General features: G+C 33.9%; 1 protein-coding gene across 17 annotated transcripts in view; it reads left to right on the forward strand.

The window, feature by feature from the left end:
• Positions 1-776: 776 nt before the first annotated feature.
• LOC106882347 (uncharacterized) overlaps positions 777-16,854 on the forward strand; it is a 64,123-nt gene continuing 48,045 nt past the window's right edge. For all 17 annotated transcript variants that reach the window (XR_008263943.2, XR_016241549.1, XR_016241550.1 and 14 more), the window contains exons 1-5: positions 777-948; positions 8,231-8,266; positions 11,605-11,665; positions 15,469-15,510; positions 16,584-16,639. Coding sequence is in view for 13 of the 17 variants with exons in the window: in XM_014932992.3 (XP_014788478.2) it covers positions 832-948; positions 8,231-8,266; positions 11,605-11,665; positions 15,469-15,510; positions 16,584-16,639 (312 nt within the window). In the remaining 4 variants the exon portion in view is untranslated. The remainder of the gene's footprint in view (positions 949-8,230; positions 8,267-11,604; positions 11,666-15,468; positions 15,511-16,583; positions 16,640-16,854) is intronic.

Raw genomic sequence — 16,854 nt, forward strand, 5'->3', positions numbered from 1 at the left:
TAACAAATTGGATACCTAGTGACAATGTTGAATAGTAGTAATAGTTCGGTAAGTACGGGAAACAAATCTAGTCATGTTTCGCTATTATATGACCTCAACAGAGAAACATAGCCGAAGTAGTGACAGGAGAATCACGAAATAAATGTACAAAACTGGTATAGGAAATTGTTAGTGAATAAAATACTCTCAGTTACTATCCTCAGGAAAAACAGCCGTTAAGTTAGTTTTACATTTAATGAAAGGAGTGCAACAATAGCTAGGAATCTAGTGTACTGAATAAACTAACAAGTTAATTTAGGGGTTCCAGCCTTGTAGTTAATCGAAAGAAATTGCTTAATCATGCCAGTATGTTAAAAAGAAAATGGCACAAGCAGTAAAGAGCTGATGTAGATTATTTGCAACACAGAAATCAGCATATTTATACTCTCTTTGATAAACCAGTAGTCTGAGAACTCTTTCTTAATACTCCAATAATGAAATAATGACAACTCAGTTAAGAAGTGGAGACGATTTATATTTCTATAATTCATCTTAGATGCGAAGAGAACTATAATAGAAGGTAAGACCCCATGGGCATAAAGAAAATAAAGTCTTATCCACGGAAATTTGAATTAGGCGCTGGTAAAGTATTAAACAATCCCTCCCCTATACGTATACATCATAATGCTGGTATCTTGAAATATCGGCTACGTATAGTTATACTGTAAAAAAAAAAAAAACCCACAGATAACTCATACTGCAATTTTTATTTCGTTTCGGTATGTGTTCCAAGTAGCATTTTAGAAAAGCATCAACGTAAATGTTGGTGTTTGTGTGATCTGACTTGATCAGATGAACAAGTACGTGAAAATTCGTCAAATTGGCCAGGGGTCATTCGGTAAAGTGTTCCTGGTTAGACATAAACAATCTTTTGTGAATTATGTTATCAAAGAAATCGTTATATCTGGAGTAAGTACATTTCAATGCAATTCTCTTTTTTTTTTCTTCGCCCAGAGAGTAGTTTGCTTAGTATAAGTTTAACTAGAACAAAAAGAATAAAACGTAAACATACATTCAGTTGTCACTGCTTATATATAAGTATGTATATTTGTATAATATATGTATAATATTCAGTACGATTGTAATCTGGGTTCAATTTCCAGTCGGCACTCTTATAAAATCTCGCCGCTCATGGGAAAGGCATGAACGTTAGAATATCCCATGTAGAACTTCTATAACTTATTGCATCACAGTAAATGTATATTTTTGTTTAAAACGTTAACCAAACATTTAAAATATGCTTAAACGCCCAACCTTTGCAGCGATCGTTCTTGTTAACTAACGGTCGTAAACTCTTAGAAAAATACCAACAGAAACAAGTATAATACAATAGGTTCAAACGTTATTAGATTTTCTTAAAGAACACACAATAATTTTTCGGACATGTATATTTAATATTAAAAATATATACTTTATAGATCCATTATAGTCATCTTCACAAGAATCTTGTGTTGGCGACGGAGCATGAAATAATGTATAGAACTCTCCTAAAGAATGTGTCATTGCCTATATTGGATCGATTGTTGAACATACATATCTAAGCATCATTATCCTTTTTTCATAGTTTTTTTTTTAAGAAAATTTAATGACGATCGCGTTTGTATTATTCTGGCTTCTATTTAAATGTTTTTTTGAGTTTACAGCCCATAATGGGAAGAATCGCCGTTTTCTTTCTTTCAATTGAAGATCATCAAATCAAATCACTATAAACATTCCTTCCTGGTGTATAACATAATAGGTTGTAACTAACAAATTACAAGATGTATATGTGTGTGTTACACACACATGCACATACATACATACATACATATCTTGTAGATACATACATAACTGAACATACACACACACGTTTATGTTTATTTTTCTCTTGCTAAAGCATTACAATCCGTATACCAGAAGTTTGTAGTAAATAGGTTACAAACCCATACTTTTTGGTTTTATCAGCATGTTTATCAGTTTGCGACAGTATTCAGTGTAACTGAATTCTGTCGACCACATCACTCTATGAAAACATTTGCTGCAAACCTTGCTTTTCACATATTCTTTCAATAAAATTTTAGTTCTTGTGATGTGAATGATATTATGATGTGAGGAGCAGTAAATACAAAAGCATTAAGTTCTATCATATTGGTTTTGAAAGCTTTATGGATATGATATACTATGAAAAATTTATTCTTTTTCTCATGCAGCTAGTTATTTGATATCGTATTTTGTGGGTGGAAAAAGCGTCTTTGGTTACATGTTTCCAACGAGCTAATTACAGGGTACACAACATTAATGACAGCCGGGCAGTGAGACGGATTTTGGGAATATAGGTCTCTCGTTTCATACTTCCTGGGAAACGAGAAGTAGTTTTCACTTTCTTTTTTCCTTTTTTAAGTACTTTTGTGTTTCATATAACAGAAATTACTATTCTGAAATCTTTTTTACCAAAAATTTCAAATTTTCACATTTTTACTCCCTTCATACTTCCATACCCTTTTCCTCTTCCATGAGGTATTGGACTTCGTAGGGCAGTTATTCCAAAACTCCGCCGACAAGGAATTCTTTGTGCAACACACACACACACACTCGCGCGCGCACGCACGCACACACACACACACACGCACAGAGGATGGGATTTCGAAGTTTCCGTCTGTCAAATTCTGCTCGCAAGACATTAGCTAATCGGGAATATGGTAAGACTTGCCCTAAGTGTTTAACAAGGGTATTGAACATAGAACTAAGTAGTTGTGAAGCAAATTCCTAACTACACAACCAGTGGTCGATTGCGTCATCTACACCACCAATCGGTATTGCCTAAAACTTTCAACCAACAGAGCTTATTGGAGTTGTCTCCCTTGTTTACCGTTTTCAGAGTTTAAACATTACTAGAAGGAGCTTTTATCTACTAATTGCTCCTCTGAGATATTTTCTTCAGCCATATTGTTACTATTCATAATCACATTCCCTCTAACTCCATATATATTGATCATGCTTGCCAACAGAGTAGAATATGCTTTGCCGAGGATACCTAATAAGGCTGAAACATGTCTGTCACTATCACCAGTTGGTTTTAAAGATCAGATCTACTCCAGTCTCCAATGTAGTGTTCAACATTTTTGATAACTGGTATTGAAGTTATCTCCCTTAGTTGTTTTTAGATATTAAAAATCTCTTAGTGTAGCCCCTGACCTTTCTTAAAATTAACAGGTTTCATTTAGGACAATTTTTTTCTCAGACTGTGGGATCATGTATGTAACAAAACACAATAAAGTGCATAATATATACTTTAACTATTACTTATATAAAGCAAATGTTCTACTGTCAGATACATTATATTTCAGCAGCAGTAGAACTGTTAGTATGGTATACAAATTGTTATTAAATAAGATAATGTTAAACATCCTATTTTCTAGTAATAATAATTAAGATAATAGTAACAATGGTTTGTGATGCAGATGACTTTTCATGTGAAGGATGTAAAAATAGTGGCCATAAGAACTGATTTCCTTCATATTTCTGAGAAATCCATAATGTCATTATCCTGTTATGATCTGTTAAATAACATCCTGTTCACTTGGTTTCTTCTTTACACAATTCACATAAAAAAATTACTTCATACTGCTACACTCAACCACACAAATTTGGGTACCTTTTCTGGAAAAGTACAGTATTTTCTCAGTTGTCATTTTAATCTTTTCGTCAAACTTGATCCAGGAAGTTCTGTCATAAACTCCATGGGTCAGAAGTTTATTTCCCTTAGCAAATATTTATGATCTAGTTATTTACCTGTAAATAGATTTAATACCACCACCTGGTCATTGAGTGCCTTTAGCTGAGTCCTCTGTGTTGCAAGCATTCAGAACAGGTTTTCTATCTGAAGTTTCTTCCTCCCTTTCTCCAGTCTCATAGGCCCTACTGAATAGGTGCTACCTTTCCATCCAGGGCTAAGGCGTTAATTAAATAAATAAATCCTGTGTCTGAGAAAAACTAATAGTCATCTGACTGTGTTTGCCAAAACTTATTTAGTATAGTTCCTAAATTTGAATAGGTTTATATGCCAATATGTACTTTCCTAGCAAAACTTTTTTTCCTTATTTATCTGGAATTAGAACTCAGATACTGGAATTCCTTGTTGAAGACAATGAAGTTGAATGTTGTTTAGCCTTGGGCCAAGTCTGATCAAATAGACAATCTATGCTCAAAATATTCCAGCAATCCTGTCTTATATTAAGGCAGTGTACCTAAGACTATTTTCCAATCAGTTCTTTCTTTTTCAAAATAAGAAAGTATAGTTTAAGGGAATTTAGCTGCTTTTTCTAGCAGATTGATAGATCATGTAGAGGTACTTTTGCTGGTTTCAATCAAAGGTGAATTATTTTCAAGAGGTGCAGTCTCTGTTATATTCAAACAACTCTACAGACACAAAGTAAAGTGGGGACATATAAAACGTGCAGTTACGCTGATGTGCACTCACATTTTAGCTAGAGCTTGTTTACCAAACAATATATTGAGTCACTAAAAGTGTTTACCTTCATATCTTTTGACTGAAATGTCTCACTTAACTGATAATCATACTGGCTCTGTCTATATTTGCTCCATTTTAGATTTTATTCATTAGGAAGTCAGATAAATAGGTTTATTCTTCCAGATACTCCTGAGTAACCCCTGATAAAGCAAACCTGAAATCAAAGGTGTTTCAGCCATGATCAACCCATTCTTTCATATATCTAAAACTACATTATCCAGTGTGTCTTTATTATTAATACTAGCAGAAAGACTGCCCTCCGAGTGGTTTTCTGCTAGCCACTTGGTAATGTTTTCATGTTTGATTCCCAATTCTAATAATTTTTATGATATTTTATGTCTAATTATTTCTTTGTAATAGTGCTCACTTGCTTAGTAAATATTGCTTTCATTATTTTATCACAGTCAGAATCTCTCTTTTTAAACAAGCATCAAGGTAGTCCAACTACGGAGGGGGAAGCAGTTTGTCATGTTTTACCTTCCCTCAAAGCAACATAGAGATTTCAATTTAGCAGCCCATCTATTAAGTTTGGAGTGTGTGTGCATGAGAGAGAGGACATTGCAAACAATGAATGAAATAAACATGAAATGATAAAATCATATAAATAAAAGGGCATAACTATAGATGTATACACCCCTAACTTTGTTGCCTCATAACATCCAGAAAAATAGATACTTTTTAATGAAATTTTCTACAACTACTGCTTAAATGTTGTGGCTTCAGAGTATATAGGGATTTATGGGACTAAGCTGGAACAGCACCATAGAAAAAAGAGCAGGTGGACTAATGTGACTGAAGCTAGACATCTCTTGTTTGCCAGTTGATTGCTTTACTAATTACATTGCAAATAATTTCTATTTCATCTAACAATCTACTGGATACCAAACAGATTGAGGTGGATTTATAACTCAAGTAAAGATTTTCAAGCTGAGATTTTTGAGGAGTTTATCTCAGTTTTCAAAGGAAGAATGATTAACATTTTTTTTTAATGGAGCTACATTAATCTATTGTTACTGGATTAGTCCCTAAAATGATTTACACCCAACACTTGAAGCTAACAAAATATTCTTCAGTTATAAGTGATATATTTTGCAGTGATGGACTGTACCTTATTAATGTACCTATCTATTCTACAGTTAAGTTGACAAGCCAAAGATGGGGCATTGGGAGTACTTAAACGTGTTAGAAGCAGCAGCCAAATTTCACAGATCTGCTAAGTGAAGGTTGATCTGAACCTAAAGAACAACAAGAGCAACTGCTAGGTGGGCTGGATTAGTCAGAATTGTTGACCATTTGGTCAACAAGCTGATACATTTTTTAACTTGTCTAGATATGTCTTTCTCTGTGAATTTGTGGTATTAAATATATACAATATTTTATATTGTGCTCTAGATTAGTAATAGACATGGTTAAGTTTTATATAGTAGTGTTATTTTTATGTAATAGCAATAGACTTTTTAAAGGATTTTTCCAAATTTATCCCAGCCATTATGAATTTTTTAGTCATCAATTTAATTGACTATCAACTCAGATTAAAGTGATGATGTGGCAGATTTTATCTATTTATATTTACATTCATGCAATTTGTGCTATGTCATTCCAGTGAATATTCAATCATTTATTACATTCTCTACGTTCGTCCTTTATCACACCGTATATTGGTTTAAGATGACAAAAATAGAGGCAAATTTGTGACTCTAATCCTTATAGAAGAAGTGTTAGAGTTGAGGTTAATATTTTTACCCTGTAGTTGAAGTATTGTTTGATAATTTTGCATTGTTGTTTAAGAGACTTGGTTAATATGGCACATTTGGTTGTTTACCTATTCATGGGTCATGAGTCCAAATACACTGCTGGCGTTTGGTGTGTTTCTAGGCAGAACACTATTATACATTGCCTCAGTTCACCTACCTGTTAGCAGGAATAGATAAGAATACAAGATCTCTTGGAAATGAGGATCATTACTTGCAGTAAACTGATAGGTTATCCAGGGAGCTGGTGTATTTTACCTCTGCTTCACACCATAAAACCAGAAATAATTATTGACCCTGGGGACTTAGGAAGCATTATAAATTACAAATAACACTTGACAAGTAATCTATATAAATGGCAATTTCTGTTTACTTAGATATCAATGAATCATCAAATATCAGTACATTTTAAAACCCAGCTTGGATACAGTAGCTACTGTGTTCATATTAAAAATATACTTTGATAGTTGAACATTTTATAAAACCTTCAGTTTATGGTACAGTTGCTAACATTATACACTTGAATTATTAATAATAATTGAACTGGAAATTCCGCTCATGAATTCCTTTTTCTATGACAACAGTAATTAAAATTACAAATAGCTTATAAATGAACCCAAAACATAATCTTTATAACTCACAATATAGATTGTTTTGTTAAATAGTTAATGTAGTTATTATGTTACTTAATCCTTTACAATACCCTAGTATTATATACAAATATTAACTGTACTTAACTAATCTGCTAAGGAAGTCTCGAAAGACAACAGAGTGTCATAAAACCTCTACAAGAAAATGAAAGTGAAGAGTATGTAGAGGATAAGGTAAAATGGAGAAGGCTGTCATGGGACTTGCGAAACTAACCCCTACTTTAGCCTGGGAAATGATTTTAAATGCTTATTGTTGTGTGTGGTTGGGATAGTGTGCTTTTGGGTGGCACTATATTTGTGCTATGAGGATGTGGATATGTCCAGGTGTTAGAGAGTGATTTTACATGTAGTGGAAAGGACCATACTGGAGCTTGCTATGACAATAAACTGCTCGTCACACATCTAGATGTCCTTTTCTTAAGATGGTAGGAGATGATTAAAGAGGACTTACTTGCTATTTCTTGCAGGTCAAATAACTATGTAGATACCACCTCTTTGACTTAGTATTTTTGTTTCCTAGTATGAGTGATAAAACACACACTTACACATACAATGCAGAGAGAGAAAGAGAGGACAGGGAGATAGACAGACAAATGTTCTTACATATGGCTGTCATCATCACCTTCCATGGTTGCATATGTTGGACAGAGTTTATTGAGGCAGATTTTGCTGTAGCCAGATGCTCTTCCTGTCACAAACCCTCACCTGTTTCCCAAGCAAAGAAATAATGACACTGTTTGTATGACAGTAACAATCATTTACAACTATCACACACTATTAAGACAAGAAGACACAAACACACATGTGTGTGTGCGCACACTCCTCCCACCCCACCACACAAAATTAGCTTCTTTCTGTTTCCATCTATCAAATCTACTTACAAGGCTTTTGGTTGATACAGCACTATAATAGAGGACACTTGCCCAAGGTGTCATGCAGTGGGACTGAACCCAGAATCATGTGGTTGAGAAGCAAATATCTTATCACACAGCCACACCTGTAAAACAATAAAAATAGTAGTCAGTGACTAGAACATAGACCTTCTTAGCCCATCCAAAAGGGTTAAGTGGGTTTATACAGAATGTTACTTGAGTAGCACAAGTAACATTCTGCAAACATTATGTGAATGTAGGCTAATTACATAATAGTATTGTCTTGTATGTATTTTTTTAACAGAATAACACCAACCATTGACCATTAATTTTTATTTTGGAGAGAAACCTTCATTTGTAATATATGTTTTTTAAATATTTCTCTCATAATTTTTTTCTGTTTTGTAGATGTCTACCAGTGAACGTGACGATGCTAGAAAAGAAGTAAGTATGAACTTAATTTTAACAAGTTATGTCATTGTGCCTGCAGTTTTTGAGCAGTCCTATGATAAAATACGCTCCAGTTGAGACCATGCCATTTTTTCAGCTGTAGTGTCTCTAGGAATGTATTACTCTTCTACTTGTTTCAGTCATTTGACTGTGGCCATGCTGGAGCACCGCCTTTAGTCGAGCAAATCAACCCCAGGACTTATTCTTTGTAAGCCTAGTATTTACTTATTCTATCGGTTTCTTTTGCTGAACTGCTAAGTTACGGGGACGTAAAGACACAAACATACACATACACGTACATATATATATATATATATATATATTATAATAATAATAATATTAGGGACAAAATCCAAAATTACAGGTAAAAACTCAATTAAAATCAATTTATAAAAAATTAAAATTAAATTGAGCTTTATAGATAAAAAATATATAAAATATATAGTTTTAGGGAAAATAACCAAGTTTCAAGAACTCATCGATGAAAATCTACTATCACATATAGAAAAATTAACAATTAAAAGCACAATAAATGAGTATAATATAAAGCAAAGTAAATATAATAAGATAAATATAATAAAATGATTACACGTGTTTCATAATTAATTTTCAAATAGAAAGGAAATTTAAATCGATTAAAATCAATTGAAATTATCGAAAATAAATTCTATTCAAAAATATAGCTAATCGTCAGATCGTAAGTAGAACAATAATTAGATATATATATCTCAACCAACAATAAGTACCAAATGAATTAATATGAAATACTTATTTTATAAAGATAGAAAAATTATTCAAAATATCAAAATATCAAAATAATAACCATTCAATAATCCTCCCTTCATCCATTATAATAACATGTATATTATATACAAAAAACAGCTTACATAAATTATCATTGTTTTAAATTATCTTTGTTTTAAATATAATTTGAATGAAGTTTAAGTTTAAAATAATAATGAAGATAAAATTAGTACATATTTAACCGGTGTAATAGTTAAATCTATACTATTTAAAGCTAAAAACGTTTATTTAATTATCATTAAAAATCAATTGAATAATAGAAAAATACAAGAATATTTATTTCTACAAACGTAAGAATAGAAATATGAATGAAAAAATTAGGAAAGAATTATATATATATATATATATATATATATATATATATATATATATATATATACATATATACGACGGGTTTCTTTCAGTTTCCGTCTGCCAAATCCACTTACAAGGTTTTGGTCGGCCCGAGGCTATAGTAGAAGACTAAAAATAGTAGGGTGTGATGTGAAAGAAATTTCATTGTTATTTCTAGTAGATCAAGGGACCGTGTTAAGATTCACTCATTTATTCATATACTTATAATACAACTGGTGGAGGGTTAGTTTTTATGCATGTAGCAGAGTGTTCTTTAGTTAGATTACTTCTACATATTTTTTAGCTTGAATCAATGATGCTGAAATATATTTTAATGTTAGCCTATTAACCTAGTTGTGAAAGAAATATGAATATAAACACATTCCTCCTATGCTTTTGATGTTTTGAAAAATGAGATGCAGATCTCTTGATGGGCCATTTTTATGGTTTGCTGACTGCACCTCAGAGAAGATGTTCCTAGTTTTCTTTCTTAATTAATAGCATAGACTCTTCAACTGCTATATAAAATATTCACAAATTAGACTATCAATGTAGCGGGTAGCTTCCTTTGTAATTTCAATGGCTTGTCGTTAATCAAACAATACATATTTTTTGCACAACAAACATTAAGCAGAAGTTCTGAAATAAATTTAAATATTAGAAAACTTAGCTGTGAGAGAAATATAAATGTAAGCTTAGTCTTCTTTTGTTTTTGCTGAGTGGGATAGTCACTTAAGGAGATTTACTTTGAATGAATTTCTTTGAGAAGAAGCAAGAAATTCTTGGTAGGAATCAAATCTATAGAAAATTTTTTGGAATATATGTTTATAGCCACTACAACTCTTTTCTATTGGTTCCTCCTCCTCCTGCAAATAAACTAGGTGGTAAACAAAGTGACTTAATGGTCACTGGTTCCTAGATGAAAAAATATTTCCCCTTAGTACCAAATAGAAATATATTAGTGGAGTGTGGGTGGGTGGATAATGTTGTAGACAATGGATAATGTTGTAGAATGGCTGGTGGCACTAAAAAAAAATCAAGCAAAGTACTATGTACTACATCTAATCATAGACTTATGAAATTTGCTACTAGATTTGAGTTAAAATTTCATAGCAGCTAATAGATGAAAGAAAACATGATGGTGCTCCAGTATGGCCACAGCCTTTAGGGCTGAAATGTATAAAAGAATAGTAAATTATGTAGGTGGAGTATCAAGGATAGTTTTGTGGAAACATGCAAGGTAGTGGTCCATGGCTTGATGACCTCTTGATGTGTCAAGATCATTGACCTGAAGTTCCTTTTTTCCAGTCAATGATTTACTTGCATCAGAAAGTTGTCAGTGTGACGCTCTGAGACAAGAACAGCATTTGAAGGAAAATCATTACACTGGAATATATTTTTGTTGACTTTATTTTATCTGAAGCTTGTGTTTGCAATGACTTGTAAATTTTAAAAACATGTATTTATATTTCTTTATCTACTCTTGTAATTACTCTTTTAAAGCAATCATAACTGCATTTAAAACATAAATCCAAAGAAATTTTTGAATGAAAGAATTGTTTTTAAAATTACAGCGGGGTGCTTTTTTGAAACTCCATTTTTCTTTACATTTTCTTTTTTTTGTTTTTTTTCAAGTGCAGCCTTGTCAGATAACTTTTAACTTTAGTGTAACTTTCCAACATAAGAATGCTCCGTGCCACTGTCATAGTTAAGTTAGTATTTATATACCTCAAAATGTGAAGTACATTGAAAAGCTAACCAGAAATAAATATGCAATGATGAAAAACAATATCAGTCATTAATTATTTAGGTAAATGAAGGAGACAACTCCAGATATGTTTCAGTTTTACTGTAAGCTCCTTAGCTGATGAAAGAATCTCTTGAGTAAATGTACAAGCTTCTACACAGTTAGATTAGTAAAAAAGAATTATTTCGAGAGTACATATCAGAGAGATGCCCTCCTCATAAACTGTTTTGCTTTATTACTATTCTTGTTATAGGGTGATGGTTGTCAGAGTTAGTAGTGCAAGAGACAGTGCATCATGGTATTTAGTTACATCCCTTTCATTCTAAGTTGATTAAACTAAGTCAAGAACTGAGGATGAATATTATTGACTGTTCCCCAAAATAAGTAGTCATATTCCTATATTAGGGATCATTATTACTATTCTTGTGTTTTTTTTTCTCTTCTCAAGGTCGCAATGCTGGCAACTCTCAAACACAAAAACATTGTTTCCTATTTCGAGTCTTTTGAAGGTAATTTTTTGTTTTCTTGACTTTTTATTTATATTTTATTTTTAATGTGATGGCTGAATATAAATTTATAATGATTACTTAGTTAAATTATTGGAATATTAACAGTGACTGCTGTTGTTCAGTTCTTTCTCAGCCCTAATCAATCAAAATTGTGATCAAAAACATTCCTCCCATAACCATTATAGGACAAGTAATGGTAAGTGCTGAGGTCAGATCTTGAGAAGGGCTTCACAGGCTAGAATGAGAAGATTGGGTGCAGCTGTTTTGATGCTGATGATTTGGCATCGCTGACTGGATATTCAGTCTGTTTTGGTGCTAGATGCTAAAATACACATACATGTATGCTGAAATATACACATACAGATAGAAAGAGAGAGGCATGACAATTTATTAATTGAACATGCTTGACATGAATGCTTTACCTCTTCTCATATGCATAGAGAAATATGCTTATACACATAAACAGAGAGAGAGAGAGAGATGGGGAGAGAATGAGAGAAACATTAAAATATCTTATGCCAAATAAGCAACACCAAAACAAGTGCCAAACTATCTCTAACCCTTCACAGACAATAATGGTGCAGGATCTTGAAAGAGATCCAGGTGACAACTGAGAGAACTAGCCATTAGGTATGGCTGAAAAGGAATGATGTAACTTGGTTGGAGAAGTGAAGATCTCAAAATGGACTTAAAGCTGTATACCAGTCGAACATGAGGTGGGGCCTCACATCAATGAGGATGTGCTGGTGCATTGTAAAGCTGTCAAGATGAAGGCCTCAAAATGGTGCACATTCTTTCCTGATGACACATGAAACCTACTAGCATTTGGTATGCAGAGTTTTCAACTGTCTACACTTGCACAAGCAAGCTGTTTCCAGATCTCTATACAACAGATTTATCCAATCCATGTCAGCGTTGAAGTGCAGCATATATGACGACGACAACACTGCCATTGACTCTGCAATAGCAGAAACAGCAATAATAGTAGTAATAGTTCAAATAGTAGAATAAATGTAATACTGAGCAGAAGGAGGAGGTAATAAGAGACACTGTGCAAACATGCAAACACAAGTAGTAATAGGTGAGATATGTACATTAAGTTTTAGGTTGCTATTTGCTGAAAAACCCCTTATGATGCACAAAGTTTGTCTTTTGTCTCACTGATATGAATGTTGTTGCTTTTTATGTTGTTATTTTCATTATCAATAACACAGACCTTTTGTTTTGCAGAACCCTTTGTGTATCGTCTTTTGTTGTCCTTTAATGTTTTGATTTATATTAGCCCTTGTGGCCAATAAAAAGAATTAATTATTATTATTATGATTATGATGATGATGATGATGGTGGCAACGACAACGATGACGGCAACGGCGATGATGATGACATTTAGGTTTATCATTTCTAAAAGTAAACTTGGCAGTCATTATGAAGTGTCTACCTTGTTTGTCCTTGCTTTATCATGTGTGTGCTTATTTATGAAACATGAATTATTTACTTTTAAAAGTAGTAAAACAGCCTGTGCACATCAATGATTCATTGAATAAATTAATCATTTTTAGTATAACGCATTGTAGAACAAGAGGTAAGCTTTTAGTGTGTTGAGTTCCTGACCTGATTCTGATTTCCAATGTAGCTGTCTTCTATTGCAAGTGCCCTTCAGAAAGGTACATACATATCTTCTCTATAAATCTTAAATAAGTGTATCTGTATAAGAAATTAATATTTTATTCACCTTGTGCAAGTCTGATTAAGTCAATTATTTGACTGTCTATAATCAAAAGTATCAATTCAGTGGTGATCAACCTTATTACATTTTGGAGAGAGGAAAACAGATGTTGCAACATTCATGCTTTTCCCAGGTATTTAGCTATGCAAATAAAGGGAAATATTACAATTGAGAATTGAAACAGGTTCATATATTTGGCTTATTGATGCTTAACCTTCTATACAATGTATATCCTTGGCGCTTAATTTAGGATATATATATCATCATCATCATCGTTTAACGTCCACTTTCCATGCTAGCATGAGTTTGATGATTTGACTGAGGACTGGCAAACCAGATGGCTACACCAGGCTCCAATCTGATCTGGCAGAGTTTCTACAGCTGAGGCCCTTCCTAACGCCAACCACTCCAAGAGTGTAGTGGGTACTTTTTACGTGCCACCAGCACAAGGGCCAGTCAGGCGGTACTGGCAATGGCCACACTCAAAATGGTGTTTTTTATGTACCACCTGCACAGGAGCTAGTCCAGCGGCACTGGCAACGACCTCGCTTGAATGGTTTTTCACTTGCCACCGGTATAAGTGCCAGCAAGGGGACGCTGGCAACGATCACGCTCAAATGGTGCTATTTACATGCCACCGGCACGGAAGCGAGACAGCTGCTCTGGCAATGATCACGCTGAGACGGTGCTGTTAGCACTCCACTGGCGCAGGTGCCAGTCATCGAATTTGGTTCAATTACGATTTCGATTTCACTTGCCCCAACAAGTCGTCGCAAGCAGAGTTTAGTGTCCAATGAAGGAAAGGTATGCATAAGTAGGCTGGCTACACCCCTGGCAAAGGCCACGGATTATGGTCTCACTTGGCTTGCAGGTCTTCTCATGCAAGCATATTTATATATATATATATATATATATATATATATATATATATATATATATATATATATGGAGGTTATGAGAGGTAATGGCGTCACAAAGACCCAAAGGTGTCAGGTAACGCTGAGTAAATGCTATGGATAGACCATAGTTATGCTCCAGGTTCGGTGATTATGCGAATAAGGAGTCCAACGTAGATCATATATCAGCATGTGTATATATAAAAAATTTTCAGAATGAGATAAAGATCCAAGGCTGTGAAAGATTTTAGAACATTTATAAATGGAAGGTCTTACAGATGTTTCGGGGATATTTTATATATCCCTTCATCGGAGACAGTGTGAGAAAATGGTTAAGCAATAGTTAATTTAGATAAGATATGAAATAGAGAGTGAAGTGAAGGAATGAAAATAGATGTGAGATATGCATGGATATTGCATCTGTAGATCCATTATTTAGGCAGAATGGTAATCCTAAAAAAGTGACCTTGATTCAATAACACTGTTTACAAACTCTATACTTGGAATAACCAATTTTTAAATACTATTGGAACTTGCTCACAATATTGTGTAGTCGACAAATCAAAAACAAACAGTGTGCATGTGCAAAATTAAAAATATAAAATGACGACAATTTACCCATCGCACCCTGTATATCTACAACATACACACAAATACATACTGATTTTTGCTTAGGCATAGCAGTACTAATGACCTGTCAGAATTCAATACACATATGCTTCAGAATAAAGCATTAGACAAGTACATTGTGTAATGTGAATTAATTGAATGACAAGGGAGCAACAATTATATTATCAACTTCATTAGGTTACAGTTTTTTCAGCTATAAGAAGCAATGCACCTAGAGCTCAATGCTTGTGCATCATCTTATAACATCTTCAGAGCCTTTAAAATTTTTTTTAAGGCTATGTGAAAGCTATAAAACGATGCACAAGCACTCAGCTCTGGGTGCATTGCTTTATATAGCAGAAACAGCTTTAAGCTAATGGAGTTAATTACTCAATTCCTGTTACTCTGTCATTCACATAATTCACACACACATGCGTGCATGCGTGCGCGCATTTATTATTTCATTTCTCTTTCTGCATCTTCTTCATTGTAGAATAAACCTTGATATCATATCTAGAACTTCATATCAATTTTTTATCTTTTCTGTTAATTATATTTTTGTTTGCTTCTAGAATCTGGTCGGCTCTATATTGTTATGACATATTGTGAAGGAGGTAAGTTCTGTAGTAGTTTGGCTTTTTTTTCAATCTCACCAATAATATAGAAGTAAATATTAGAATTAGAATATAAAACTATAAAGGTTGTGTTCCAATCTTGCCCACTCATAATACTCCGGCGCACTTCTCACTACACTGTAATCCTATTATTGCATTCTTTTGTTGTATTATAACCTTATTACTGAAGATATCACACTATAGTTATGTGAATTAATAATTATATTCAATGCCCCTGGACTGGCTCATGTGCGGGCGACACATGAAATCTTTCGAGCGAGATCGTTGCCGGTGCCCCTGGGCCGGCTTGCGGGTGACACATGAGGTTTTTCGAGCGGGATCGTTTGCCAGTGCCCCCGGACTGCTCATGTGCGGGCGACACATGATATCTTTCGTGCGAGATCGTTGCCGGTGCCCATGGACTGGCCCTTGTGCAAGTGACACGTGGGTTTTTTCGAGCGAGATCGTTGCCGGTGCCCCTGGGCTGGCTCTTGTGCGAGTGGGACATAAAAGACACCATTTCGAGCGTGGCCGTTTTCGTGCGGGTGACACGTAAAAGCACCCACTACACTCTGGTTGGCGTTAGGAAGGGCATCCAGCTGTAGAAACTCTGCCAAATTAGATTGGAGCCTGGTGTTGCCATCCGGTTTCACCAGTCCTCAGTCAAATCGTCCAACCCATGCTAGCATGGAAAGCAGACGTTAAACGATGATGATGATGATATGAAAACACATTTTGAGTTTTACTATCATGGATATGTTTACATCCAAGTTAAATGTGGGACAAAAACAAATGTTCTATTATAATTTTGATTATCAAGTTCAGTTATTAGCTCCATTGTAGCTGACAGCTCATATGTTCTCATTAAGGTTTAAATAACATCTTATAAAAACTTGTTGAAAATCAGATGATGTGCTTGATAAAAACATCAGATTGAAAAAATAAGATATGTGTATCGTTCTGTATTTTCATGTGTGTACATGGGAAGTGTGTGAGGTGAGAGTTTTATACACATTACAATTGAGAGTGATGACTTTTTTCTGATAAACTCCATCTCTGCTTTTTACCTTTAGGTGATCTCTACTCTAGAATTAATGACCAAAAAGGTGTGGAATTCTGTGAAGAGCAAGTAAGTAAGCATTTTATCACCTTGGTGGTATCAACTTTGGAGATATATATTGTTTTCTCTCTCTCTTTTTTTCCCCCAGTTTTCTGTTCCATCATGGATTATGCAATGCTGAAAATTTGAACATTTTCTCTTTTTTTTATTTCTTTAGTCTGTGGAGATGACATCGTATCCAGAGTATTTTAGATTCTCTTAAAATGGGGTAATTGATTGAAGGG

Source organism: Octopus bimaculoides, chromosome 4 (genome assembly GCF_046866305.1).
Source record: "Octopus bimaculoides isolate indiv1 chromosome 4, ASM4686630v1, whole genome shotgun sequence".
Classification (NCBI taxonomy): Eukaryota; Metazoa; Mollusca; class Cephalopoda; order Octopoda; family Octopodidae; genus Octopus; species Octopus bimaculoides.